The sequence below is a fragment of the Phyllobates terribilis genome, unplaced genomic scaffold (assembly GCF_046119375.1).
Source record: "Phyllobates terribilis strain yellow unplaced genomic scaffold, ASM4611937v1 Scaffold_2__4_contigs__length_985480577, whole genome shotgun sequence".
NCBI classification, from domain to species: Eukaryota; Metazoa; Chordata; class Amphibia; order Anura; family Dendrobatidae; genus Phyllobates; species Phyllobates terribilis.
In genome coordinates this window covers 420,929,103-420,956,199 of record NW_027362762.1, presented here as the reverse complement: position 1 = coordinate 420,956,199, position 27,097 = coordinate 420,929,103, and the positions used below count along the sequence as shown (strand labels likewise).

The 27,097-nt window shown below is 41.8% G+C and overlaps 1 protein-coding gene across 1 annotated transcript in view; it reads left to right on the top strand.

Moving 5' to 3' along the window:
* The window catches only part of LOC141213014 (uncharacterized), a 903,379-nt gene that overhangs the window by 544,245 nt on the left and 332,037 nt on the right, over window positions 1–27,097 (top strand). Inside the window, 5 exon segments of the mRNA XM_073665145.1 lie at window positions 1,455–2,005; window positions 2,168–2,340; window positions 7,373–7,531; window positions 25,341–25,556; window positions 26,850–27,069. Of these exon segments, the coding sequence (XP_073521246.1) occupies window positions 1,455–2,005; window positions 2,168–2,340; window positions 7,373–7,531; window positions 25,341–25,556; window positions 26,850–27,069 (1,319 nt within the window).

Genomic DNA, 27,097 nt, shown 5'->3' with positions numbered 1-27,097 from the left:
TGGAAATCTGTGCTTTGGTCTGATGAGTCCAAATTTGAGATCTTTGGTTCCCACCGTGAAACATGGAGGAGGAGGTGTGATGGTGTGGGGGTGCTTTGCTGGTGACACTGTTGGGGATTAATTCAAAATTGAAGGCATACTGAACCAGCATGGCTACCACAGCATCTTGCAGCGGCATGCTATTCCATCCGGTTTGCGTTTAGTTGGACCATCATTTATTTTTCAACAGGACAATGACCCCAAACACACCTCCATGCTGTGTAAGGGCTATTTGACCAAGAAGGAGAGTGATGCGGTGCTACGCCAGATGACCTGGCCTCCACAGTCACCAGACCTGAACCCAATCGAGATGGTTTGGGGTGAGCTGGACTGCAGAGTGAAGACAAAAGGGCCAACAAGTGCTAAGCATCTCTGGGAACTCCTTCAAGATTGTTGGAAGGCCATTTCCGGTGACTACCTCTTGAAGCTGATCAAGAGAATGCCAAGAGTGTGCAAAGCAGTCATCAAAGCTAAAGGTGGCTACTTTGAAGAACCTAGAATATAAGACATATTTTCAGTTGTTTCACACTTTTTTGTTAAGTATATAATTCCACATGTGTTAATGCATAGTTTTGATGCCTTCAGTGTGAATGTACAATTTTCATAGTTATGAAAATACAGAAAAATCTTTAAATGAGAAGGTGTGTCCAAACTTTTGGTTTGTACTGTATGTAATGAGCATTTATTTAACAAATTTATTCATTGTTTTGGAATTTTGTATTCACTTCATCTTTTTCTGGGATTCTATCATCTTTCCTGGGATATGGTGATGTACATGCTGGAAACACTGGTCAGGCCGCCTAGTGTTGACTTTCAGCCGAAATGTGGCAATTTCCATGCGTGCATACATCACATGGTTTGCAAATGACTTTCCCTAATGAATTTTTAATTAATTATATTTAAAAATGTGATTTTTAATGACAGGTGCTTTTTAAATGGCAAATACCTATTGACAAGTAAACTAAAACATTTTCTACATCTTATAGGAACGTCGCGGTTCAGATAGCTTTTATAAATCTAAGTAGCTAGTGAGGTAATGGCTAATAAAGCTGCTTCAGGGATCTATATACGTTATATGAAGTTTTTTTGTACACCTGATAATATACAAGAACTTACACAGTATATGCCTCCTAATAAATTTGGGTTGAGTTGGGCAAATCTTAAAATAGAAATTCAAATCTATGCCTGATATGTTCTGTCGTAAGTTTAATGAATTATTCACAATGTTGGTGGCCATTACTCTGCTTATCGCTGCCCAATTTTTCACAACACTTTTGAAAAATGACTAGAAAGATAAAAAGTCTGAAAAGTTGGTGTTTGCTACAATTTGTGACTATGTAACAATTAATCTCCCCATCTGTTAACTTTTAAAGTGTACGGTAAGTGAGTCCTAATGTGTCACATTTGTCTTTTAGGGAAGACCTAGTAGAACATGCAAGCTATCATATTCAGGATTTGGACACTTTAACCAAACAAGAAATTGAAAATGTGAGCCATCTCTTATCATCCATGCATCTTTCTCTCTGTGAGCATGCCAAGTCAACAAATCAAAATTATGGAAATCTAACCAATGCAAATTTTGAGAAATTTGTTCAATGCTTCAGAGCCCTTTTACAAGATCAGTATGCCTTAATAAAAAAAGAGCATGAGATGGCCTTGGAAACTCTCAGTCGCATTGATAAAAAGCTTAGAACACATGAAAAGCTGACTGATGACCTTACACATGAGAAGAATGTACTTGAACAACACAAAGACGGAACATTGAAAATATTACAGCAGATTGCTCAGGACAGGGCTGTGGTGGAACAGAAGATCCATGTTGTACATCGACAGTTGGAAAAGATCAAGAAATTCAGATCGCTACTCCCAGAGTATCAAGTTGCACTAGAGAAATCAGAATACAAATGTTCGGCTATAATAGAAAATATTAAGCAAATGGTGCAAAACATAGATATAACAGCTTTAGGTAAGGAGGAGTGGTTTGTAGAGTTCTAATATCTACAAATTATATGGTGGAGAACCGAACTGTGATATGTGATTTCTAGAGCAACCATGTAGAAGAAGGAAATAAGACAAAGTAGAAATACTGTAGTAAGGTTATCTTTTCATGTCATAATTTTACTTACAGGAGAACTGCGTGCAATGCAGAAGCCAGACGTGAATATTGAAGAGCTAATGGCATCTATCATTATAATTCTCAAGTCACCAAGTGCCGATCTGACATGGGCAAAGGGAGCTAAGAGGCAGATGGCCAATATAGATCGCTTCCTAAATGAGTTGTCAAATTTCCACAAGTCACAGGTGAAATACTGCATTTATGGATTTTATTAAATATTTGTAATATTAAACATGTTTTTTTATCAGATTTTTACAGGGATGTCAAACAAATACACAGAGGGCCAAAATTAAAAACTTGGACAAAGTCGTGGGCCAACCTTGATATTTATTAAAAACATGTTGCAATTGAAGAAGTTTTTCCTTATCATCAAATATAATGATGAATCTTTTCATATGGAAACAAACTTAAAGGGGTTTTCCCACAAACAAAATTTAATTTTATTCATTAGGTCTTGGAATAAGAAAAAGTTCCACAGTTGCATGTGCTTGAAAAAAAAAGTCTCTGTGCTGAGATAATCTTATCTTAACTGTGCCCCTGCTGTGTACTGTGTAATGGCTGTGTCTGACCGTACAGGAAAATGGTCTGATCATACCACATCTCCTGGGCAGGGGAGGAAGCAAAAGAGAGTATACAGAGATTACAGCAGGGGATCACAGCTGATTGTTTTTGTGAGGTGAAGCATTTCCCTGTCTGTTTTTTAGCATGTTTTACCTCAAAGAAAGGACAGCATGGGATCGCAGCTGATTCTATCAATATACTTTTTTCTACATTTTCCACTGCCCAGGAGATGTGGTATGATCAGACCATGTTCCTGTATGGTCAGACACAGCCATTTCACAGTACACAGCAGGGGCACATTTATAAGATTATCTCAGCACAGGAACATTTTATGTAATCACGTCCAATTGTGGATCTTATTTTTATTCAAAGATTTAGTGAATAAAATTAACTTTTGTTCGTGTGACAACACCTTTAACCCCTTAACAACATTAGACGTACTAATACGCGTCTGTGCCCTGGGACTTAAGAGCCAGACCCGTATTAGTACGTCATAGCGATCGCGCGCGCACACAGGCTGTGCGCGCGCGATCGCTGCCGGGTGTCAGCTGATTGTCACAGCTGACACCCAGGGCTATGTGCAGGGAGCGGTCCTGCACCGCTCCCGGCACATTAACCCCCGCAATGCTGCGATCGAAGTCGATCGCAGTCGATCTCAGCATTGCAGTGGCAAGGGGAGGTGATCGCAGATACTCACCTCCTCGTCATGACAACATCCGGGTCACCAGACAGCAGGAAGATTTTTTGGACATGCGCAGTGCATCTCCAAACTATCTTCTCCCTGTCCAGCGCTGACAGCCTGCATGGCACAGGGATGGTGCTCCATTCCTATGCCATGCAGGCGATCAGAATAAAAAAAGTGAAAGTCCCATAGTGGGGCAAAGTAAAAAAGTATAAAAACTGTCAGAAAGTGAAAAAATAAAAATAAATTGTAAAAATATAAAACAAAAATAAAAAAATAATCCACCAAAAATAAAAATATAATGTACCCATCAATAAATATTATTATAAAAAACAAACAAAACAATAAAAGAACACATATTTACATATTTGGTATTGTCGCATTCGGAACGACCTGACCTATAAAACTGTCCCACTAGTTAACCCCTTCAGTGAACACGGTAAAAAAAAAACAAAAAAAAACAAAGCAAAAAACAATGCTTTATCACCATACCGCCAAGCAAAAAATGGAATAACATGCGATCAAAAAGACGAATATAAATAAAAATGGTACCGCTGAAAACGTCACCTAGTCCCGCAAAAAACAAGCTGCCATACAGCTCCATCAGCCGAAAAATAAAAAAGTTATAGCTCTCAGAATAAAGCTATGCTAAAAAATTATTTTTTCTATAAAATTGCTTTTATTATGTAAAAGTGCAAAACATAGAAAAACGATATAAATGTGGTACCGCTGTAAATGTACTGACCCGAATAATAAAGCTGCCTTATCAATTTTACCACACGCGGAACATAATAAAAAAAAAAAAAAAACAATTCCTGAATTGTTGGTTTTTGTTTATTCTGCCTCCCAAAAATCGGAATAGAAAGCGATCAAAAAATGTCACGTGCCTGAAAATGGCACCAATAACAACGTCAACTCATCCCGCAAAAAACAAGCCGTCACATGACTGTCTGCCAAAATCTGGAAAAATTATAGCTCTCAAAATATGACGATGCAAAAACTAGATTTTACAAAAAATGCGTCTTTTAGTGTGTGACAGCTGTCAGTCATAAAAACCCCATATGATTCTGGTATCGCTGTAGTCTCACCGATCCGAAGAATAAGGTCGTCTAATCACTTATACCGCACGAGGAACGGCGTAAAAAATAAACTCTCGGGCTAGGGTTGGGCTAGGGTTAGGGCTAGGGTTAGGGCTGGGTTTGGGGTTAGGGTTGTGATGGGGTTTGGATTTTTTTCAAAAGTAAGAAAAAAAGATGACGATATGGCGACTAGTGTTGAGCGCAAGTGCTCGCTACTTGAGTTTGCATCGGGTGCTCTGGTATGCATTGAGTATCGTGGGTATTTGAGCAACATGCTCGAGTCTCCGCCCCATATGCACGAGCGATCCCCGCATGTTTTTTTTTGGGTGTCTAATAACCGTGAAACATGCGGGGCAGGGACTCGAGCATATCACTCGAGCACACGCAGTACATGGTGCATACCTGAGTACCCGACGCAAACTCAAGTAGCGAGCACCTGCGCTCAAGACTAATGACAACTTATTCAATATGATGACCTAATGTTATCAAATTCTGTGTCGTACCTCTGGGTTCAAAATGTTCACTATACCGCTTAATAAAATCCATGAGGGGTATAGTTTCCAAAATGGGGTCACTTGTGGGGGAGCTCCACTGTTTAGGCACATCAGACGCGACATGGTGTCCGCTAACAAATTGAATGGAAAATCGGCTCAAATTGTTAGCGAATGCCATGTTGCGCTTGGAGAGCCCCTGCGTGCCTAAACATTGGAGCTCCCCCACAAGTGACCCAATTTTGGAAACTAGACCCCCCAAGGCACCTATCTAGATGCATAGTGAGCACTTGGAACCCCCAGGTGCTTCACAAATTGATTTGTAAAAATGAAAAAGTGTTTTTTTTTCCACTTTTTCATTTTTACGAATCAATTTGTGAATCACCTGGGGGTTCCAAGTGCTCACTATGCATCTAGATAGGTGCCTTGGGGGGTCTAGTTTCCAAAATGGGGTCACTTGTGGGGGTGCTCCAATGTTTAGGCACAAACGCAACATGGCGTCCGCTAATTATTCAAGCAAATTTTACAATCAAAAAGTCAAATGGCACTCCTTCCCTTCCGAGCCCTGCCGTGCACCCAAACAGTGGTTTTTCCCCACATATGGGGTATCTGCGTGCCCAGGGGAAATTGCACAACAAATTTTGGTGTCCATTTTTTCTTGTTACCCCTGTGAAAATAAAAAAAATTGGGTCTAAAGTAACATTTTTATGAAAAAAAGTTAAATGTTCATTTTTTTCTTCCACATTCAAAAAATTCCTGTGAAGCACCTGAAGGGTTAATAAAGTTCTTGAATGTGGTTTTGAGCACCTTGAGGGGTGCAGTTTTTAGAATGGTGTCACTTTTGGGTATTTTCTGTGATAAAGACCTCTCAAAGTGACTTCAAATGTGATGTGGTCCCTAAAAAAATAGTTTTGTAAATTTTGTTGGAAAAATGAGAAATCGCTGGTCAAACTTTAACCCTTATAGCTCCATAACAAAAAAAAATTTGGTTCCAAAATTGTGCTGATATAAAGTACACATGTGGGAAATGTTATTTATTAAGTATTTTGTGTGACATATCTCTCTGATTTAAGGGCATAAAAATTCAAATTTTAAAAATTGCAAAATTTTCAAAATTTTCACCAAATTTCAGTTTTTTTTCACAAATAAACGCAAGTGATATCGAATAAATTTTACCACAGTCATGAAGTACGATATGTTACGAAAAAATATTCTCAGAATCAGGGGGATCCGTAGAAGCGTTCCAGAGTAATTACCTCATAAAGTGACAGTGGTCAGAATTGTAAAAATTGGCCTGGTCATTAACGTGCAAACCACCCTCGGGGGTTAAGGGGTTAAAGAGGTTGTCCCTTGAACAAAGTATATTTTAATTAATAGATTTTAGAATAAAATAAACACATAATCACAGTCGGGAAGGAATTTTTTTCCCCAATGTGGAGCTTAGTGTTTGCCACATGGGTTTTTTTGCCTTCCTCTGGATCAACATGTTAGGCTATGGGTTGAACTAGATGGACTTAGTCTTCCTTCAACCTTAAAAACTACGTTACTATGTTACAAATGGGCCATAATGGAATAATATGTTATGTAACAACAGTAAAAAGCATACGACCCCATGGTCTAATTTAAATATGTAATAACAAAGGATAAAAATCCTTGAATTAATAAATAATACATATAATAAAATATGATGCCAACAAAAGTGCCCCTCAAACACTCATATGATACCCCCACAGTGAATTCCTCCACAGTACTATCCACACGCATGGTATGATGACCCTACCGTACCCCTCAACACAGTATGGTGACCCTAACACAGTATGATGCCCCAACTGTATTCCCCACACAGTATAATGGTCCCCACATAATCCTCCATAAAGTATAATGGGCCCCACATAGTCATCCATACAGTATAATGGGCCCCTCATAGTCCTCTATACTGTATAATGAGCCCCACATAGTGTTCTACAGTGTAATGGCCCCAAATGGTCCTCCATAGAATATAACGGCCCACATAGTCTTCATTCAGAATAATTGACCCCACATAAAAAAATAATTACTCACCTCTCCTCGTTCACCCTGCTGCTCTGCAATCAGCAGCGAGCGTTCTGCAGTTCTTCCCTACTTGGCACAGCAGGTTTGAAATAGTGACGTCATCGCTGAGACATCAGATGCATAGGAAGAATGATGATGGAGGGAGTGTCAGCTGACGGCTCCCTGTTGCATCATTTCTTTCAACTGTATTGGTATCCAGGATGCCGATATAGTTGAAAGTGCAATGCTGGGTGGGGGGTGGTGCAGTGCCAGCATTGCAGCCCAATATAATGACCAATGTGGGACAGATTTGGCCTGTGGGCCAGCGTTTGACATGTGTACCTTATAACAATATGGCATTTTTAATCTTTAGTTATCTCCGTCTACATTGGAGCTCCTGGAAACAAATACAAAGAAAATTCAGTTTACTCCTGAGAACATAGAGAGGAAGACTGCTGGTAATGCGGCAGTTGGAAGTCTTATGAGATGGCTTCAAGGTGCCATACAATATTACAGGATTCTGACTTCTAAGGTAATTTTTATTTTACTCATAGGAAATAAATAACTTCAGTTTTAAGAGATAAATAGTGTTGAGCGAGCACTAAAATGCTCGGGTGCTCGAAGCTCAGGCCGAGCTCGCCGTGATACTCGGGTGCTCGACCCGAGCAGCGAGCCCAATGTTAGTCTATGGGAGACCCTAGCATTTTTGCGGCGGCACCCCCGGCAGTCTTTTAAAAGCCTAACAAGTGCCCAAAACGATAGTGACAGTGCTCAAATGACATGGGGACAGCATGGGGATCGCCCCAGGAAGCATTTCTGACCCCCAGGTCACTGCTGTCAACAAAATGGTCAGAGGTATTAAGCCACTTTTAAGGGCTCACAATAAAACGTTCAAAAACGAAACTGAAACTGCTTTCCTGTGAAAGATGTTAAGGAAGTTCCTTTCCAGGGTAAAGACTTGTGTATAAGGTAAAATAAATAACCCCCCAAAAAAATACTCCTCCACACCTTGGGCTATGTTCACAAGTAGCATTTTTTATGCATTTTTGCACTTTTGTATTGCTTTCAACCGTGACAAATGCATTCACCGGGAAATGTCATTTTAACATTTTACAACCTTATCAGGTCATGTGCTGTGTGACACATGCATACAGTGCTGAAAAGACATGGGAACAGCATGGGGAAGACCCCTGGAAGCATCTCTGACACCCAGGTCACTGCCTAAAAGTGTGCCCATCAGAAGTCATCCTTGCCGCATCAGAAGATGCAGACTTGCAACTATCCCCGTGCAAGTTCTTGTCCCAAGGCAGTGTTCAATTGTACCTCCCCCTTGCAATGCAAGCGCAAATATGCAGCCAACCACCCACCCACCCCCAGGCTGCAATACCATACTGCTTGCTTGCACTTGAAATTGGGCCTTTTAGGCATGTGGAGGCGGAATCTGGCCACCACGTCATGGCTGCATTGGCGGCCTGGTATCCATACTAAGTCCCCAGCCGCCCGGCGGCCGGGTGTCCACACACAGTCCCCAGCCGCCTGGGGGCAGCCGGGTGTCCATAAACGGTACCCAGACGCCCCTATTTCTCCTGTCAACTTCCCCCCACACACTTTTCTTAGCCCGGCCTGCTTTAGGGCAGCATTCGACGAGCCCACCAGAGAACCAGACTCCTCCGGTGGGCCCTGGCTTCTCCATCAGGGGAGTAGAGAGTGCCAAGGTGAGGAGCATGATGATGATGATAGAAGTTAGCATCTGCTTTGTTTTCTTGGAATGCAAGCGTAAGTGTGCAGCCTGCCACCCACCCACCCCCAGGCTGCAATACCATACTGCTTGCTTGCACTTGAAATTGGGCCTTTTAGGCATGTGGAGGCGGAATCTGGCCACCACGTCATTGCTGCGTTGGCGGCCTGGTATCCATACTCAGTCCCCAGCCGCCCGGCGGCCAGGTGTCCACACTCGGTCCCCAGCCGCCAGGGGGCGGCCGTGTGTCCATACTCGGTCCCCAGCCACCCCGCGGCCGGGTGTCCACACACGGTCCCCAGCCGCCTGGGGGCAGCCGGGTGTCCATAGATGTTCCCCAGCCGCCCCTATTTCTCCTGTCAACTTCCCCCCACACACTTTTCTTAGCCCGTCCTGCTTTAGGGCAGCATTGGACGAGCCCACCAGAGAACCAGACTCCTCTGGTGGGCCCTGGCTTCTCCATCAGGGGAGTTGAGAGTGCCAAGGTGAGGAGCATGATGATGATGACAGAAGTTAGCATCTGCTTTGTTTTCTTGGAATGCAAGCATAAGTGTGCAGCCTGCCACCCACCCACCCTCAGGCTGCAATACCATACTACTTGCTTGCACTTGAAATTGGGCCTTTTAGGCATGTGGAGGCAGAATCTGGCCACCACGTCATGGCTGCGTTGGCGGCCTCTTATCCATACTCAGTCCCCAGCCACCCGGCAGCCAGGTGTCCACATTCGGTCCCCAGTCGCCAGGGGGTGGCCGGGTGTCCATACTCTGTCCCCAGCCGCCTAGCGCATGTATGTAGTAGCGGCTAGGCCTGAGGTGGTCAGCGTTTTGGCGCATATCCTACCTCCTCCGAGGACTGCTGGATGTTTTCCTGCTACTATCCCAGTTCTATGACTCCCGTTAAAACAAAGCTTCAGGTGATAAATGATGGATGAGGTGGTGACAAAGGAGAAAGAGCAGGAGGAACAGGGACCATTCACATCAATATCAGGCCAGTCAACCACATATGTCTTGTAGGATATATTTCTGTAACAAAAGGAGCGGTTCGGCTACACAGTTATAGGGCATACAGTGAGTGCAATGCCTAACAAAAATTTTGAGGCACTCCAATGCCCCTTGGAAATGACATGGAGGTCAGAGGGCATTAACTAAACCGTTTTTTCCATTTATAGCAACTGGGTCTCCTGTACACTGTTGGCCTAAGCAGTGAATGGAAGGCTTTCCAAAAATTATGAGGAACTGCTATGCCCCTTGAAACAGACGTGGATTACAGCGTGCTAAAAACATTCTACCCATTATTGGGGAGTGGGTTTCCCTTAGTTTTCGCCTTTGCATTGAAAAGCAAAAGCTGACTAAAATTAGGAGGAAATGCAATGCCCGTTGGAAGAGTCGTGGAGGTTAGAGGTAATTAAAAACAACATTTCAATGCCCCTTGGAAGAGCTGTGGAGTTCAGAGTGGCTTAAGAAGACGCTTTTAATGCCCCGTTGAAGAGACGTGGAGGTCACAGTAGCTTAACAAGATGGTTTTAATGCCCCTCGGAAAAGACGTGGAGGTCCCAGTAGCTTAACAAGACGGTTTGAATGCCCCTTGGAAGAGACGTGGAGGTCACAGTAGCTTAACAAGACGGTTTTAATGCCCCTCGGAAAAGTGGTGGAGGTTGCAGTAGCTTAACAAGACGGTTTTAATGCCCCTTACAAGAGCCGTACAGTACAGCATCTTAAAAACATTATTACCATTATTGGGGAGTGTGTCTCCCATAGTCTTTGCTTATGCCTTCCAAGCAAAAGCTGACAAAAATTAGGATGGAGGAACTTGCAATGCCCCTTACAAGAGCCATGCAGTACAGCATATTACAAACATTATTACCATTATTGGGGAGTGGGTCTCCCATAGTATTTGCTTATGCCTTCCAAGCAAAAGCTGCCAAAAATTAGGAGGAAATGCAATGCCCGTTCGAAAAGTCGTGGAGGTTAGAGTTAAAAAAACATTAAAAACAACATTTCAATGCCCCTTGGAAGAGCTGTGGAGTTCAGAGTGGTTTAACAAGACGCTTTTAATGCCCCTCAGAAAAGACGTGGAGGTCCCAGTAGCTTAACAAGACGGTTTTAATGCCCCTTGGAAAAGTGGTGGAGGTCGCAGTAGCTTAACAAGACGGTTTGAACGCCCCTTGGAAGAGACGTGGAGGTCCCAGTAGCTTAACAAGACGGTTTTAATGCCCCTTGAAAGAGACATGGAGGTCCCAGTAGCTTAACAAGATGGTTTTAATGCCCTTCGGAAAAGTGGTGAGGTCACAGTAGCTTAACAAGATGCTTTTAATGGCCCTCAGAAGAGACGTAGAGGTCCCAGTAGCTTAACAAGACGGTTTGAATGCCCCTTGGAAGAGACGTGGAGGACCCAGTAGCTTAACAAGATGGTTTGAATGCCCCTCGAAAGAGACGTGGAGGTCCCAGTAACTAAACAAGACGGTTTTAATGCCCCTTGGAAAAGTGGTGGAGGTCGCAGTAGCTTAACAAGACGGTTTGAATGCCCCTTGGAAGAGACGTGGAGGTCCCAGTAGCTTAACAAGACGGTTTGAATGCCCCTCGAAAGAGACGTGGAGGTCCCAGTAGCTTAACAAGACGGTTTTAATGCCCCTTGGAAAAGTGGTCGAGGTTGCAGTAGCTTTACAAGACGGTTTGAATGACCCTTGGAAGAGACGTGGAGGTCCCAGTAGCTTAACAAGACTGTTTGAATGCCCCTCGAAAGAGACGTGGAGGTCCCAGTAGCTTAACAAGATGGTTTTAATGCCCCTTGGAAAAGTGGTGGAGGTCGCAGTAGCTTAACAAGACGGTTTGAATGCCCCTTGGAAGAGACATGGAGGTCCCAGTAGCTTAACAAGACGGTTTGAATGCCCCTCGAAAGAGACGTGGAGGTCCCAGTAGCTTAACAAGATGGTTTTAATGCCCCTTGGAAAAGTGTTGGAGGCCGCAGTAGCTTTACAAGACGGTTTCAATGCCCCTTGGAAGAGACGTGGAGGTCCCAGTAGCTTAACAAGACGGTTTGAATGCCCCTCGAAAGAGACGTGGGGGTCCCAGTATCTTAACAAGACGGTTTTAATGCCCCTTGGAAAAGTGTTGGAGGTCGCAGTAGCTTTACAAGACGGTTTGAATGCCCCTTGGAAGAGATGTGGAGGTCCCAGTAGCTTAACAAGACGGTTTGAATGCCCCTCGAAAGAGACGTGGAGGTCCCAGTAGCTTAACAAGATGGTTTTAATGCCCCTTGGAAAAGTGGTGGAGGTCGCAGTAGCTTAACAAGACGGTTTGAATGCCCCTTGTAAGAGACGTGGAGGTCCCAGTAGCTTAAGAAGACGGTTTGAATGCCCCTCGAAAGAGACGTGGAGGTCCCAGTAGCTTAACAAGACGGTTTTAATGCCCCTCGGAAAAGTGGTGGAGGTCGCAGTAGCTTAACAAGACGCTTTTAATGCCCCTCAGAAGAGACGTGGAGGTCCCAGTAGCTTAACAAGGCGCTTTTAATGCCCCTCGGAAAAGTGGTGGAGGTCGCAGTAGCTTAACAAGACGGTTTTAATGCCCCTTACAAGAGCCATACAGTACAGCATCTTAAAAATATTATTCCCATTATTGGGGAGTGGGTCTCTCACAGTCTTTGCTTATGCCTTCCAAGCAAAAGCTGACAAAAATAAGGACGGAGGAACTTTCAATAATGGCAATACGGACCACGATCACCCTGGTGGTATAGTGGTGGTGGAGGCTGAGGATAAGGAGAAGAACATAAAACAGCCGAAATGTGGAAGCGTATACCCATGTGTGGGTGTGAAGCGGTGCATGTGAATACACCTCCCGAAATAACACTGTGGATTTGACTTTATGTTACTCTGCTGTCATTTGGTGGTGATGAGAAGTCTGGCCCAATCCAGCCCTTGTTCATTTTGATAAGGGTCAGCTTGTCAGCATTGTCAGTTGACAGGTGAGTGCGCTTATCAGTTATAATTCCCCCAGCGGCACTAAAAACACACTCCGATAACACGCTAGTTGCAGGGCAGGCCAGGACCTCCAAGGCGTACAGAACGAGTTCTTTCCAAGTGTCTAGCTTGGATACCCAATAATTAAAAGGCACAGAGGAATCACGGAGGACGCTGGTACGGTCGGCAAGGTACTCCCTCACCATCTTTTGAAACTTTCCACTCCTTGTGAGAGTACCCCGCGCCTCAGGGTTTGTCCGAAGGGAGGGTCTGTGAAAACTGTCCCAGAACGCTGACAGTATTCCCCTGCCTCTGCTGGATTGGAGTTGCGTCTCTCTCGCATGTACGCCTTGGTTGGGCAACGAACTGTGACCTCTGCCGCTAGCGTGTTCAGATGGGAATTTTTTTAACAGTTCTGCAGCAAGGGCCTTCTGGTACTGCCCCATTTTTGTAGACCTCTCCACCTCAGGAATAAGAGAGTGAAAGTTCTCCTTGTAGCGGGGGCCTAAAAGTGTCACCAACCAGTAATGACTGTCACCCAACATTTTGACAATGCGAGGGTCACGGTTAAGGCAGCGTAACATAAAGTCAGCCATGCGTGCCAGACTGGTAAAGGGCAAGACTTCCATGTCCTCACCAAGATGACGACTGACCATGCTCTCCTCCTCCTCCTCCTCCCCCTCCCCCTGTCCTCAGGCCACACACGCTGAACCGACGGTATGACAATTGTACAGGTACTACCGTCTACAGCGCATGATACAAGCTCCTGTTCTTCCTCCTCCTCCTCCTCCTCTCCCTCATTGTCCCCCAATGCACGTTGGGATGAGATGAGGCTGGACTGTGTGTAATCGACTACTACGGGTTCTTGATCCATCTCATCATACTCTGGCTGCAATGCCTGCTCTTTAATTCTCTGCAGAGAGCGTTGTAAAAGACAGACAAGTGGAATGCTGATGCTAATGATGGCGTCATCGCCACTGACCATCTTGGTGGACTCCTCAAAGTTTGTCAAGGTGGTACATATGTCAGACATCCAGGTCCACTCCTGAGGTCTTATGTGTGGAGTCTGACCTGAATATCGACGGCCTTGTTGCAGCTGGTACTCCACAACTGCTCTCTTCTGCTCACAAATCCTTTGCAACATGTGGAGGGTAGAGTTCCAATGTGTAGGCACATCACACACCAGTCGGTGTGACGGAAGCTGCAAACGCTGCTGCAACACAGCAAGGGCGGCGGAAGCTGACGAGCAGATCTGGCAACTCGGGGTACGATTTAAGAAACCGCTGAACCACGAGGTTAAGCACATGAGCCTGGCGTGGTACGTGTGTGATCTCGCCTCGCCTCAGAGCCGCCACCAGGTTACGGCCATTGTCACACACGACCATGCCTGGATGTAGGTTCAGCGGTCTCAGCCACAGATCTGCCTGCTCTTTCACAGCTGTCCACAACTCACAAGCAGTGTGAAGTTTCTCACCTAAGCTTATGAGTTTCAGCACAGCCTGTTGCCGCTTGGCGGAGGCAGTACTGCAGTGCTTCCAGCTTGTAACTGATGTGGTGATATCTGAGATGGAGGCTGAACATGAGGAGGAGGATGATGCGCAGGAGCTGAACACTGTGGGGGCAACTCTGACTGACATAGGACCCGCATTCCTCGGTGTGGGGAGGATGAGTTCCGTCCCAAGGTCCGACTAGGTCCCGACTTCCACCATGTTTACCCAGTGTGCCGTCAGGGAGATGTACCGTCCCTGGCCACAAGCACTTGTCCACGTGTCCGTTGTCAGGTGGACTCTCCCAGTAACTGCGTTGTTGAGGGCACGGCAGATGTTTTGGGACACGTGCTTGTGTAGTCCGGGGATGGCACACTGGGCAAAATAGTGTCGGCTGGGGACCGAGTACCGAGGGACGGCCACCGCCATAAGGTTGCGGAAGGATTCCGTCTCCACCAGCCTAAAAGACAGCATTTTCAACTCAAGCAGTCGTGAAATGTGAGAATTTAGGACTGTGGCCTGTGGGGCGTTAGATGTGAATTTCCGCTTTCGTTCAAAGGTCTGGGATATGGACAACTGAACGCTGCGGTGGGACGTGGACGTGGACGTTGATGCTGTTTCTTGAGAAACTGCCATAACAAGTGAAGACTGAGAGGAGGGGGCATCTTTGCATGCAGTATGGACAGGGGATTGCCTTGCACACACAATAGGGGGTTCTATTGCACGCACAACAGCGGAAGAAGCAGTGGTGACAATACTGGTGTTGTTCTGTGCTTCTCTAGTTATTCGGTCAAGAAGTGGGAGCGAGAAGATGTGGCTGTTGGTTGTGGCACATTTTCACCTTGGCCACGGCACCGTCCTCTGCACGCACCATCACCAGAACATCCAGTTCCATGTCCCTTGCCACGCGCCTTGCCCATTGTAAAGGAAGTAAAATAGCTTACACTCGCACTATCAATGGAAAAAGGGTAACAAAAAGTAGATTAGAACCGTGGAAGAGGAAAACCACAGTTCTATTTCTCTGGACTACACCCGACTCTTTTAAACAATCTGAACAATCAGGGAGAAACTATTACTGTTTTTCTTTACGGAAAAAATACCAAAAGCTGAATAATAGAGGGTATACTGGGGTATACCAGACAATTTTAAATAGATATATTTGCGGCTGAACAGTGAGCGACACACTCAAACTGTTTTTTTTTAGGTAAAAATGGCCCAAAAGTGGATAATACAGAGGTTTGAACCGTGGAACTGCAAAACCACACTTGTATTTCTCGGGCCTACACCAGACTATTTTCAACATATATATTTGTGTCTGAACAATCAGGAGACACTACTGTTTTTCTTTACAGCAAAAAATGCAAAAAAGCAGGATAATACAGAGATTTGACCCGTGGAACTGCAAAACCACACTTATATTTCTCGGGCCTACACCAGACTATTTTCAACAGATATATTTGTGTCTGAACAATCAGGAGACACTACTGTTTTTCTTTACAGCAAAAAATGCAAAAAAGCAGGATAATACAGAGATTTGACCCGTGCAACTGCAAAACCACACTTTTATTTCTCGGGCCTACACCAGACTATTTTCAACAGATATATTTGTGTCTGAACAATCAGGAGACACTACTTTTTTTCTTTACAGCAAAAAATGCAAAAAAGCAGGATATTACAGAGATTTGACCTGTGGAACTGCAAAACCACACTTGTATTTCTCGGGCCTACACCAGACTATTTTCAACAGATATATTTGTGTCTGAACAATCAGGAGACACTATTGTTTTTCATTACAGCAAAAATGCAGAAAAGCAGGATAATACAGAGATTTGACCCGTGGAACTGCAAAACCACACTTGTATTTCTCGGGCCTACACCAGACTATTTTCAACAGATATATTTGTGTCTGAACAATCAGGAGACACTACTGTTTTTCTTTACGGCAAAAAATGCAAAAAAGCAGGATAATACAGAGATTTGACACGTGGAACTGCAAAACCACACTTGTATTTCTCGGGCCTACACCAGACTATTTTCAACAGATATATTTGTGTCTGAACAATCAGGAGACACTACTGTTTTTCTTTACGGCAAAAAATGCAAAAAAGCAGGATAATACAGAGATTTGACCCGTGGAACTGCAAAACCACACTTGTATTTCTCGGGCCTACACCAGACTATTTTCAACAGATATATTTGTGTCTGAACAATCAGGAGACACTACTGTTTTTCTTTACAGCAAAAAAGCAGGATCATACAGAGATTTGACTCGTGGAACTGCAAAACCACACTTGTATTTCTCGGGCCTACACCAGACTATTTTCAAGAGATATATTTGTGTCTGAACAATTAGGAGACACTACTGTTTTTCTTTACAACAAAAAATGCAAAAAAGCAGGATAATACAGAGATTTGACCCGTGGAACTGCAAAACCACACTTGTATTTCTCGGGCCTACACCAGACTGTTTTCAACAGATATATTTGTGTCTGAACAATCAGGAGACACTACTGTTTTTCTTTACGGCAAAAAATGCAAAAAAGCAGGATAATACAGAGATTTGACCTGTGGAACTGCAAAACCACAGTTCTAGTAATCTGGCCTACACCAGACTATTTTCAACAGACATATTTGTGTCTGAACAATCAGGAGACACTACTGTTTTTCTTTACGGCAAAAAATGCAAAAAAGCAGGATAATACAGAGATTTGACCCGTGGAACTGCAAAACCACACTTGTATTTCTCGGGCCTACACCAGACTATTTTCAACAGATATATTTGTGTCTGAACAATCAGGAGACACTACTGTTTTTCTTTACAGCAAAAAATGCAAAAAAGCAGGATAATACAGAAATTTGACCCGTGGAACTGCAAAACCACACTTGTATTTCTCGGGCCTACACCAGACTATTTTCAACAGATATATTTGTGTCTGAAAAATCAGAGACACTAAAAGGTTAATAAGACGGGTATTTCTACAGTGTGAAGTAGGAAAAAAAAAAGAAGATTTAGATAAAAAAAAAAGGATTTTTCCTGGCCCCCGAGACCTGGAGCTAAGTCCAGCAGTTTCAGCAACAGGACTGTAATGCAGCGTTTGCTGGTATAACCACTACATCTCCTATAAAGCCTGCCTGCCTGATATCTGGGATGGATATTAGTCCTGAGAAGGACTGTTTGTTTGATCTGACAGCCTTTACAAACCCTGCACTAACTATTTTGCAGGATATATCTCTCCCTAAATCAGCAGCGCTGTCTGATCCGGAGCGACTGTGTCCAAGATGACGGCGCCCGGTTTTAAATACTCGAGGTGACGCTGTGCGGCCAGCCAATCACTGTAATGCCCACAAACAACATGGCTGCGGCATTACAGTGACTGGCTGGCAATCCCTGCATGTTCATTGGCTCTGTAAAGATCGCCAAACATGCTGGGCGGAGACCCGAGCTCCCGCCCGAGTAACCCGGAAATGCTCGGTGCTCGCCGAACATCCCGAGTAGCGTGATGCTCGGGCGAGTACCGAGCAGTGTCGAGCATAAGAAAAATAAATTTGGTGAGTCCCAAGAATAATTAAAATCCTCAATTTATTAGAAAATAAATAAAAGATCATACAGGTTGGGGATACATCTCAACGCGTTTCTTGCAAAAGCCCTTATTCACAGTGTCGAGCATGTTCACTCAACACTAGAGATAAACAATGTGTGTCAAGGAGCAAGTTCAAAATATAGTATGCAAAAGCTTAAACATGAAAAAGAAAATAATTTCTTGTTGCCCAGTATCTGAATATATATCAGTCAGAAAACATATATTTTATTAGTTTAATTAGTTTTATGTTTAAAAATGGTATTTTAACTCTGGCACAATGTAAAATATTATGGCCCCAATTCATCAAGACTGGCGTTGTTCACACCAATCTTGATGAGAGGGCAAGGTGGAGTGAGTCATGAGCTCTTACCTCTTAAAGAATCATGTACATGTTAAAAGTGGAGTGCGCCTCGCCACAAATCTTACTCTAGTGACACTGGAGTAACATTTTTATTGGACAAAGTATTCCACAACTAGTCATGAATTAGGCAAGTGGGTGTCACCTCTCCCCATCCCACCCTACCTCCACTCATTCTGTTTTCATTCTGATCAAAATCAGCATGAAACCCCCAAAAGTTGCAACATTTTGTGCAACCTCGTGATTTTTGGGGTAAACACTTTGATAAATTGGGGCTTATGTACAAAAGATTTTAGCCATTAATCACAAACTGTTGTCAGGGGGTTGTCCATCAGTTTTTTATGTTAAAAAAAAATTGTCTTAAAATAAAAAATAAAATAAATAAACTATAAAAACCCCAGATGCTTATCTCCTGTACGCCCATCAATTCTTCAAGAGAAGGAAATCCCTGTATCTCCTTACATAAAATATACTATGATCCATCATCTAATTATGGCATATGGCAGAGTATTCTGTATAGTGACATTGGGCCCGATTCATCAAAGCTTTTATGCCAGTACTCTAGTGTAAAAATGTTTAAAAAGTCACAGAATTTTGGCGCAACTGGTGCTAAAATTATGTGACTTTTGCCATTCTTATGCTATTTTCACTCGGCTCTGATTAAGTGGGCAGAGCTTGGGTGGGACAGGGGCATGTCGTGACAACCGCCGCTCGTCAAATCCATGACAAGCGGCGGCATTCGCTATGCCTCAGATCTTATTCCAGCAGCAGCTGGAGTAGGATTTGTTACAAGGCACACACAAAGGTGTACAACACTTGTCCAGCTCTCCTGTTCATGAAGAAGCATAAGTCTCCTCATAAATCAGGTGCATCTGACTCCAGCACATCTCCTCATCAAGATTGGCATGAATAATGGCAGTCTTGATGAATTGGGCCCATTCTTTTTTTTAGGATATAAAAATATGTAATTTTTTTGTACTGTAGAATAACATTATCTAGTGAAATTATTTAATTAGCATGATAATTTGGCAAATTTATAGTGCTGCTCTATTGAATTTCTACTTTAACATCACAAGGTAACAAACAAATTGAAAGGAGGTTTAAAACAATTTGGAGCTACTAAAGATATACAATAATCAACAAAATCATGTCTGTACATACAGATAACAACCTACAAAGGATTGGAAGTCAAAGCCATCATATTAGAAACATATCAATCTTTATTGTCGGAAATACTTTAAAAAACAATTAAAACATAAGGGAAAAAAAACTTCCAATCCTTTGTAGGTTGTTGTTATTTGTAGGGAAATGCCTTAAGATTTATTTGGCTACATTTAGGTTGATCCTGTACATACAGATGTAGCATGTCTTAACATAATGCTTTAACTACACCTACATGCAGAAAGATAATTAGGAAGCTATGACTTGACAACTAAGGCTGCAAAAGCCATTGCAGATGTCAAGTTATGTGTCAAATTACACTTTTCTGTATCGGAACTTGCTGCATTGAGTGGTAAAAAGCCACTTCACTTTTATGTTCACATCTTCAGAAATTAGTGACAAATAGGTCTCTTAAAATGGAATCTCTTATGTTCTTAACTGCATTGTTTAAAAACAATAGTCTTACATAGTTGGAATATGGTCATTTAGTTTGTTATCCCTTTCCTATGTATTCATATTCCTCTAAGAATCACATAAATGCATTGTTAGATGTTTGCCTGTGGGTGTACATATTTGGCATTGGGTTATGGTTGAGGATTAGTATGCTTAAAACAAAGAATTCACCTTAATCTATGTTGACACTTGTGTTATACTACCTATTGATATTTTTCTTCCAAAATGATGATCCTGATTTATTCATGCATCTTTAGACAGTGATCCTGAAAACTGATATACAGTGAAAATTTCAATGAAAATTGCTCTTTTAGGTTGGTAGTCTTCAAAGAATATAGCCAGGGTTTATAATATTGGATGGAAGTGAACATTTTTCACAGGAATTTCTGTCTGGATAAGAGTATGTGTACAGTACATGTTAATTTTTTACAGCAGATATTTCTTCACCAAAACATGTCTCTTGGAAGAAAAACCGCTGCATAAACTACTGCTTTCATTTTTGGTTTGTTTTTTGTGCATTTTTGACGCCTTTTTTTCTATTCATTTGAATGGGTGAAAAACGCAGCAAAAATGCTGAAAGAATTGATATGCTGTACATTTGAAACTGCTTCAAGAAGTAATATTAAGATCATCTAACTTCCTAAAGCCGATGAAGAAATCCAAATAATGGAGACATATCTACATATCATACAATAATAAAAAAAAGGGTGCCCCAATATATACAGTTATATGAAAAAGTTTGGGCACCCCTATTAATCTTAAGCTTAATGTTTTATAAAAATTGGTGTTTTTGCAACAGCTATTTCAGTTTGATATATGTAATAACTGTTGGACACAGTAATGTTTCTGCCTTGAAATGAGGTTTATTGTACTAACAGAAAATGTGCAATCTGCATTCAAACAAAATTTGACAGGTGCATAAGTATGGGCACCTCACCAGAAAAGTGACATTAATATTTAGTAGATCCTCCTTTTGCAAAAATAACAGCCTCTAGTCGCTTCCTGTAGCTTTTAATGATTTCCTGGATCCTGGATGAAGGTATTTTTGACCATTCCTCTTTACAAAACAATTCTAGTTCAGTTAAGTTTGATGGTCACCGAGCATGGACAGCCCTCTTCAAATGATCCCACAGATGTTCAATGATATTCAGGTCTAGGGACTGGGATGGCCATTCCAGAACATTGTAATTGTTCCTCTGCATGAATGCCTGAGTAGATTTGGAGCGGTATTTTGGATCATTGTCTTGCTGAAAGATCCATCCCCTGCGTAACTTCAACTTTGTCACTGATTCTTGAACATTATTGTCAAGAATTTGCTGATAATGAGTGGGATCCATGCGTCCCTCAACTTTAACAAGATTCCCAGTGCCAGCATTGGCCACACAGCCCCAAAGCATGATGGAACCTCCACCAAATTTTACTGTGGGTAGCAAGTGTTTTTCTTGGAATGCTGTGTTTTTTTGCCGCCATGCATAATGCCTTTTTGTATGACCAAGCAACTCAATCTTGGTTTCATCAGTCCACAGGACCTTCTTCCAAAAAGAAATTGGCTTCTCCAAATGTGCTTTTGCATACCTCAGCCGACTCTGTTTGTGGCATGCTTGCAGAAACGGCTTCTTTCGCATCACTCTCCCATACAGCTTCTCCTTGTGCAAAGTGCGTTGTATAGTTGACCGATGCACAGTGACACCATCTGCAACAAGTTGATGCTGCAGCTCTCTGGAGGTGGTCTGAGGATTGTCCTTGACTGATCTCACCATTCTTCTTCTCTGCCTTTCTGATGTTTTTCTTGGCCTGCCACTTCTGGCCTTAACAAGAACTGTCCCTGTGTTCTTCCATTTCCTTACTATGTTCCTCACAGTGGAAACTGACAGGTTATATTGCTGAGACAGCTTTTTGTATCCTTCCCCTGAACAACTATGTTGAATAATCTTTGTTTTCAGATCATTTGACAGTTGTTTTGAGGAGCCCATGATGTCACTCTTCAGAGGAGATTCAAACAGGAGAACAACTTGCAAGTGGCCACTTTAAGTAGCTTTTCTCATGATTGCATACACCTGGCTATGAAGTTCAAAGCTCAATGAGGTTACAAAACCAAAAAAGTGCTTTAGTAAGTCAGTAAAAAGTAGGTAGGAGTATTTAAAACAAGAAAATGATAAGGGTGCCCATACTTATGCACCTGTCAAATTTTGTTTGAATGCAGATTGCACATTTTCTGTTAGTACAATAAACCTCATTTCAAGGCAGAAACATTACTGTGTCCAACAGTTATTACATATATCAAACTGAAATAGCTGTTGCAAAAACACCAATTTTTATAAAACATTAAGCTTAAGATTAATAGGGGTGCCCAAACTTTTTCATATAACTGTATATGTAAAACAATCAAAAAACAAAGTTTATATCAGAGTAGCTCAATAAATGGCTAAAAAGATCACACTGGGGGACTACAAAAATTATATACGGTCAAAACATGCCATGCATATGGAATATGTATAAGTATATTTGTAAGATGAAGTCCACAGTGGGCTACATATATGTCTATTCACATAGTAATTGAATATGCATTTAAACTTACATAGTATAAATGTAGAGTTCTGCCAGTGTGTAGCTCAGCGCCCCAATGTCCATTTCACCCATTTTCGGTGTGTCAAAACCTGACAAACTAAGCAAAAATGCAACGTATGAACAAGCCCAAAGGACGGTTTTCTTCTTCAAGTAATGTTTTTGAAGACATTTTACTATGCAACTATTGCAAACTTTTGCTCAAGATTATGAGCTTCAAGGGAACCTGTCACCTCATAAAACACTATTTACCTGCAGATATGGAATTAATCTGCAGATAATTAGCTTTCTAATGCTGCCCAGCCGCTTTCCTACATGTGCAGGTATCAGGAGAAAATGTGCTTACTTCCGTCTGGGAGCTGCTGGTCTTCATCATAGGGGTGCGCACAGAGCGGCCACAGACACCACTAACACATCTGTGCGGAGTGAGCTGTCAATCAAAAAGTCAGAACATGCTTACAGCCGCCACTCACATGTGAGCGGTGCTGTGAACAGTGACTGTGCATGTTCCTCATAACTGAAAGCCGGTGGCTCCCAGAAGCAAGTATGTTCATTTTCTCCCAATAGCTGCACTTTTAGTAAGGCGGCCCGAAAGCATTGTAACTCAATTTACCTGCAGATTAACCTTATAACTGCACATAGATTGCATTTTCAAAGGTGACAGGTTCCCTTTAATGTTTTATATCTCCACTTTCCTGTATTATATTGAAATCCTATTGTTGTATTTTTAGTGGACCCAACCTAACAGTACATTTATATCTATTTGGTATGGTGAGGCCACTGAAAGACCCGCTCTTTCTATTCTTAAATATTTTACAGACATTAACTTTAAATGGTTTGTAAATCTCACTTTACGATATCTATTAGAAAGTCATCAGGTTCAAAGAACTAATATGCATTATCTAAGAAGAAACATTCCTGAATCTATTGCTGTTCCTTCATGTGTTCAAAGAAACCAATTTAGACTAATTTTTTACCAAGGCCAAATGTCAATCATAAGAAGAAATATGTGCGAAATTTTAATTGCAAGATGTTCTGTGCAAATTTAATGAGTTAAATAAGAGAGTGGAGAATTCCGGCATGCTCAGCTCATGCATAATGTTGACTTAAATTGGTTCTCTAGAGGTAGCAAGAATTGCATTTGTAGAATTTACACACTGATAGAGCAAATGTACTGGGCCCTGTAGGTTAAGGTTATAAATCAGAATCATTTAACTTCCTTTGAGTGATTGCTGAAGAGTATAATGGTTTAGAAAGCTGGCTTGCGATATAAGTGATTATTCTGCCTCGATTATTGAAATGCTGCTCAATATTCATAAATCAGTGATCATTAATCCCCTAAATAGTTCCTGTCAGCCACCTAAATAAATTTCCTGCCAGTTAATTGAAATTGAAAGAGACTTGTGCTTATTTACTAGGAATTCTAACAAAAGAAATGTTGTGTGTCACATGGATGTAAACATGAGTGATCTGTAAAATCATTTGCTTAATGTCCTCGACAGTTGACAGATATAACGGCCAGAAATTGCATCGGGCACTCTCACTTCAGCAGTAGCAGTTGGTAATATTGCCTACCAGAAAGACTTTTTTTCTGCCTGAATATCCTGTAATTTAATCAACACAATGGCCATTTACCATCCTCACTGCCACACATTACTTACCATTGTATTTCTAACAACTGTCAAATCGAATTGCTGCCCAGATAAACAAGGCTATAAAAATATAATTATTGCATATGGATTTCCTTGGTGCAATTGATGAAAAGCTGTTAAAACAGTCTGTAAGTAACCGGTATTTCATTGCTCTCCATTTGACAAAGGTTTTACTACGTTGACCCATATGTCAACTGGCTTCAAGCATGTGAGAAAAGTAACATCAATATTAGGTCATATAAATATATAGCTGGGTTTGTCAATGCAGCGGAATTAAATTTTTCATGTGCCTGAAGACCACCCTCCTCTATCTCCTTAAGAGTGGTGAATAAATAAGGGAAGAAATAATGAGGGGAACAAAGGGCAACCCCCTTTTCATTTCGTCCCCAGATGAGGATGAACTACTTTTATTTTCTTTATTCATTACTCACATATGAATTAGATTTGGTAGACAATGCTTGTTGGCAATATGATTGGTAATCAGGATATTAGTGGATTGAAGTGTTTTGGAAATATGTATTAGTGATGCTCCATCTGGAACATTATGTCTTGGATTTTTGTTAATAAAAAACTACTGCAATTGTCTCAGTAGTGTAAACAACACTAACATAATATCAAGTATTGGTGCCAGCATTGGTGTCTACTAGAGCGCCTACTAGGAGAATTGATTTGCTGGACTCCAGTCCATTGGTCAGGTCAGTAATCTATGACTGCTGGATGTGAGGCCTGCAAATCTTTTTACTTCCCGGCATTCCCGGCTCTTCTTTTGATTTGTTGGGCTGGCGTGATATCATGTGTGCGTTATACTGCCTGACTAATCAAACAAGAGCCAGGAATGCTGGGAGGTAAGGAGATTTGCAGGCCTCCTGTCCAGCGGTAGGAGATTACTGACCTGACCGATGGACTGGAGTCCTGCAAATCGATTCTCCCATCTCCAGTGCCCACACCACTGCCACAGCATCCCATATTGCTAATCATGGTGGCACATAATTGCTAACAACTACAGTGCCATGCCAGGTATGGTGTCTTAAGTTTCCCTTTCCTGATTCCGACTTTGCTCTCCTTCAACGACTAAAAGGCAAATGTGAGTAGTCAATCATGTTACTTCTTTTCCTGGCCAAACTCTATTCAGAGTTCTACAAAGGAAGGGATTTTATCCTGACCGCTTCTGCCAATACAGCTACATTGTGTAGTGTTGCAATCACTGAGAGTGGGTCAAAGAAGGATGAGTTCTGCAAATTACTGTTTTATCTTTATTTTCAAGTGTTTTTATGTATTACCACTATTTCTGCAATTCCAGAAATTGCCTGTCACCAACACAGTTTCATGTATTACATTTAACAATAGTTATGAATTGCTGTTGACCAATTTCAATATATGATATTTTGTAGGTAAAACCCTTAAGAAATAAGGTGTCAGAAATGAATACTGCTTTAGAAGAAGCAGAACAGAAAATGACAACTTTACAGCAGAGAAAGAACTCTCTACTGATAAGATTGACTGACCTAGAGAAAGGCTTTGAAGAAGCAACCATGCATAAAAACAAGCAACAACAACGGACTATTGAAATAGCTCAAATGTTGGATCAAGCAACAAAAATAGCTCAGGTAAGTTTCATCAAGTCAGAAATTTGTATTGTAAAGACTAGTAATACAACTCAAACATCCTTAACCATTTTCTGCACTCTCCCAATATTCTTTCTTCAACTGAAGACATGAATTACCTAAAAAGGACAAACACATTTAAAATAATTGTATTATTAAAATCAGCCTGTTCTTTATATGTGATTTATCTGGCACTTTTGTCACTTTTCTAACAGATTTAAATGGGGAAAGCGGTTTGGCTGCAGTTATAACACATACGCAGTCTTTAAAGAGGACATTTACCCAAATTTTACATGTTGGGCTGGACACACAATGTAACAGTGGCTTCAGAGCAGAATAAAGCATTCTGGTTTTTGTTTGTTTTTTATTTTGCCTCTACGTTGCGGAGATATTAGCAATCAAGTTGTTGGTACCTGTTTTCAATGGGGACTGAGGGTGTGTACTTCTTCTCCTCTATGAGTTGCTATCTGATAACACCCACTTGGACTTAAATAAAGTTAACTCATTATGTGCCAATGCTTTGATTATTAATATCTCTACAATGGAGAAGCGAAATTAAAAACAAACAAACATTCCGTTTTTCAGACACTGATATGTTGTGTGTCCAGCTCAACATGAAAAATTTGGTGAAAGGTCCCCTTTAAAATAGAGTATATATAAGATGTGTTCATGCAGCTATACTAGTGAAGCATCTGAATAGAGTAATGCCCCTCAGCATCCTGATTGAAAGGTCAGAGAGCAAATGATATGCATAGTAGGGCTACCCTCTTGGCTATATGGCCCTCAGGGATCATATGACGGGCTGAAAAGCACCTCACTTCTGACTGTATAAATCTTGATGGTGTTTAGCATAACTGCTTTTCACTAATCTTGTATATCTGTGTGATCCTTGCAAATCATAATGCATTACTAAGTTTAGACAAAAATGCACTCAACATGTAGAAATACATTCATAGGGCTGATATTTTTGAGACATTAACATCCACATCAATAGGCATCAATAAAGTTTATTATACAAAATAGCCAAAAAAATGAGAACACCGGCTTCCGTGAAGGAACATTCTGAACGCGCGTCCATAAGCTGCATAAAAAAGGATGATGTCGTTTTTGGTTTACTCCACACAGATCTGCAAGTCGGAGATGAGTGATGCTCTAAGGCTAAGAAAATAACAATGTAGAGGCAGCCTGGAAAGATCCTAGCCCTTTAGATAACCCACACCAAGCTCAATCCTATAAAATGACATATAACTTGACAACTCCATTTAACGGTCTGTAATATCTTTAATCTTTTTGAAGCTTCTTGACGAGGAGAACAAGAAATACTCTGCTATTGTAAGCTCCCTTCCAGACAGGCTCAGTGGGATCCCTGGAAGTACAGCCATGGCAGCAGGATTAGTGTCGTACCTTGGTACTTATGAGCACCAGTTTCGACAGCTCATGCTAGCAGTGGAGTGGCCCATGGCGGTGAAAGAGAGAGGTTTTCCGTTAATGATAGACTCAATTGACCCACTCAAAGGTAACATAAATCTGGTTAAATATATGTG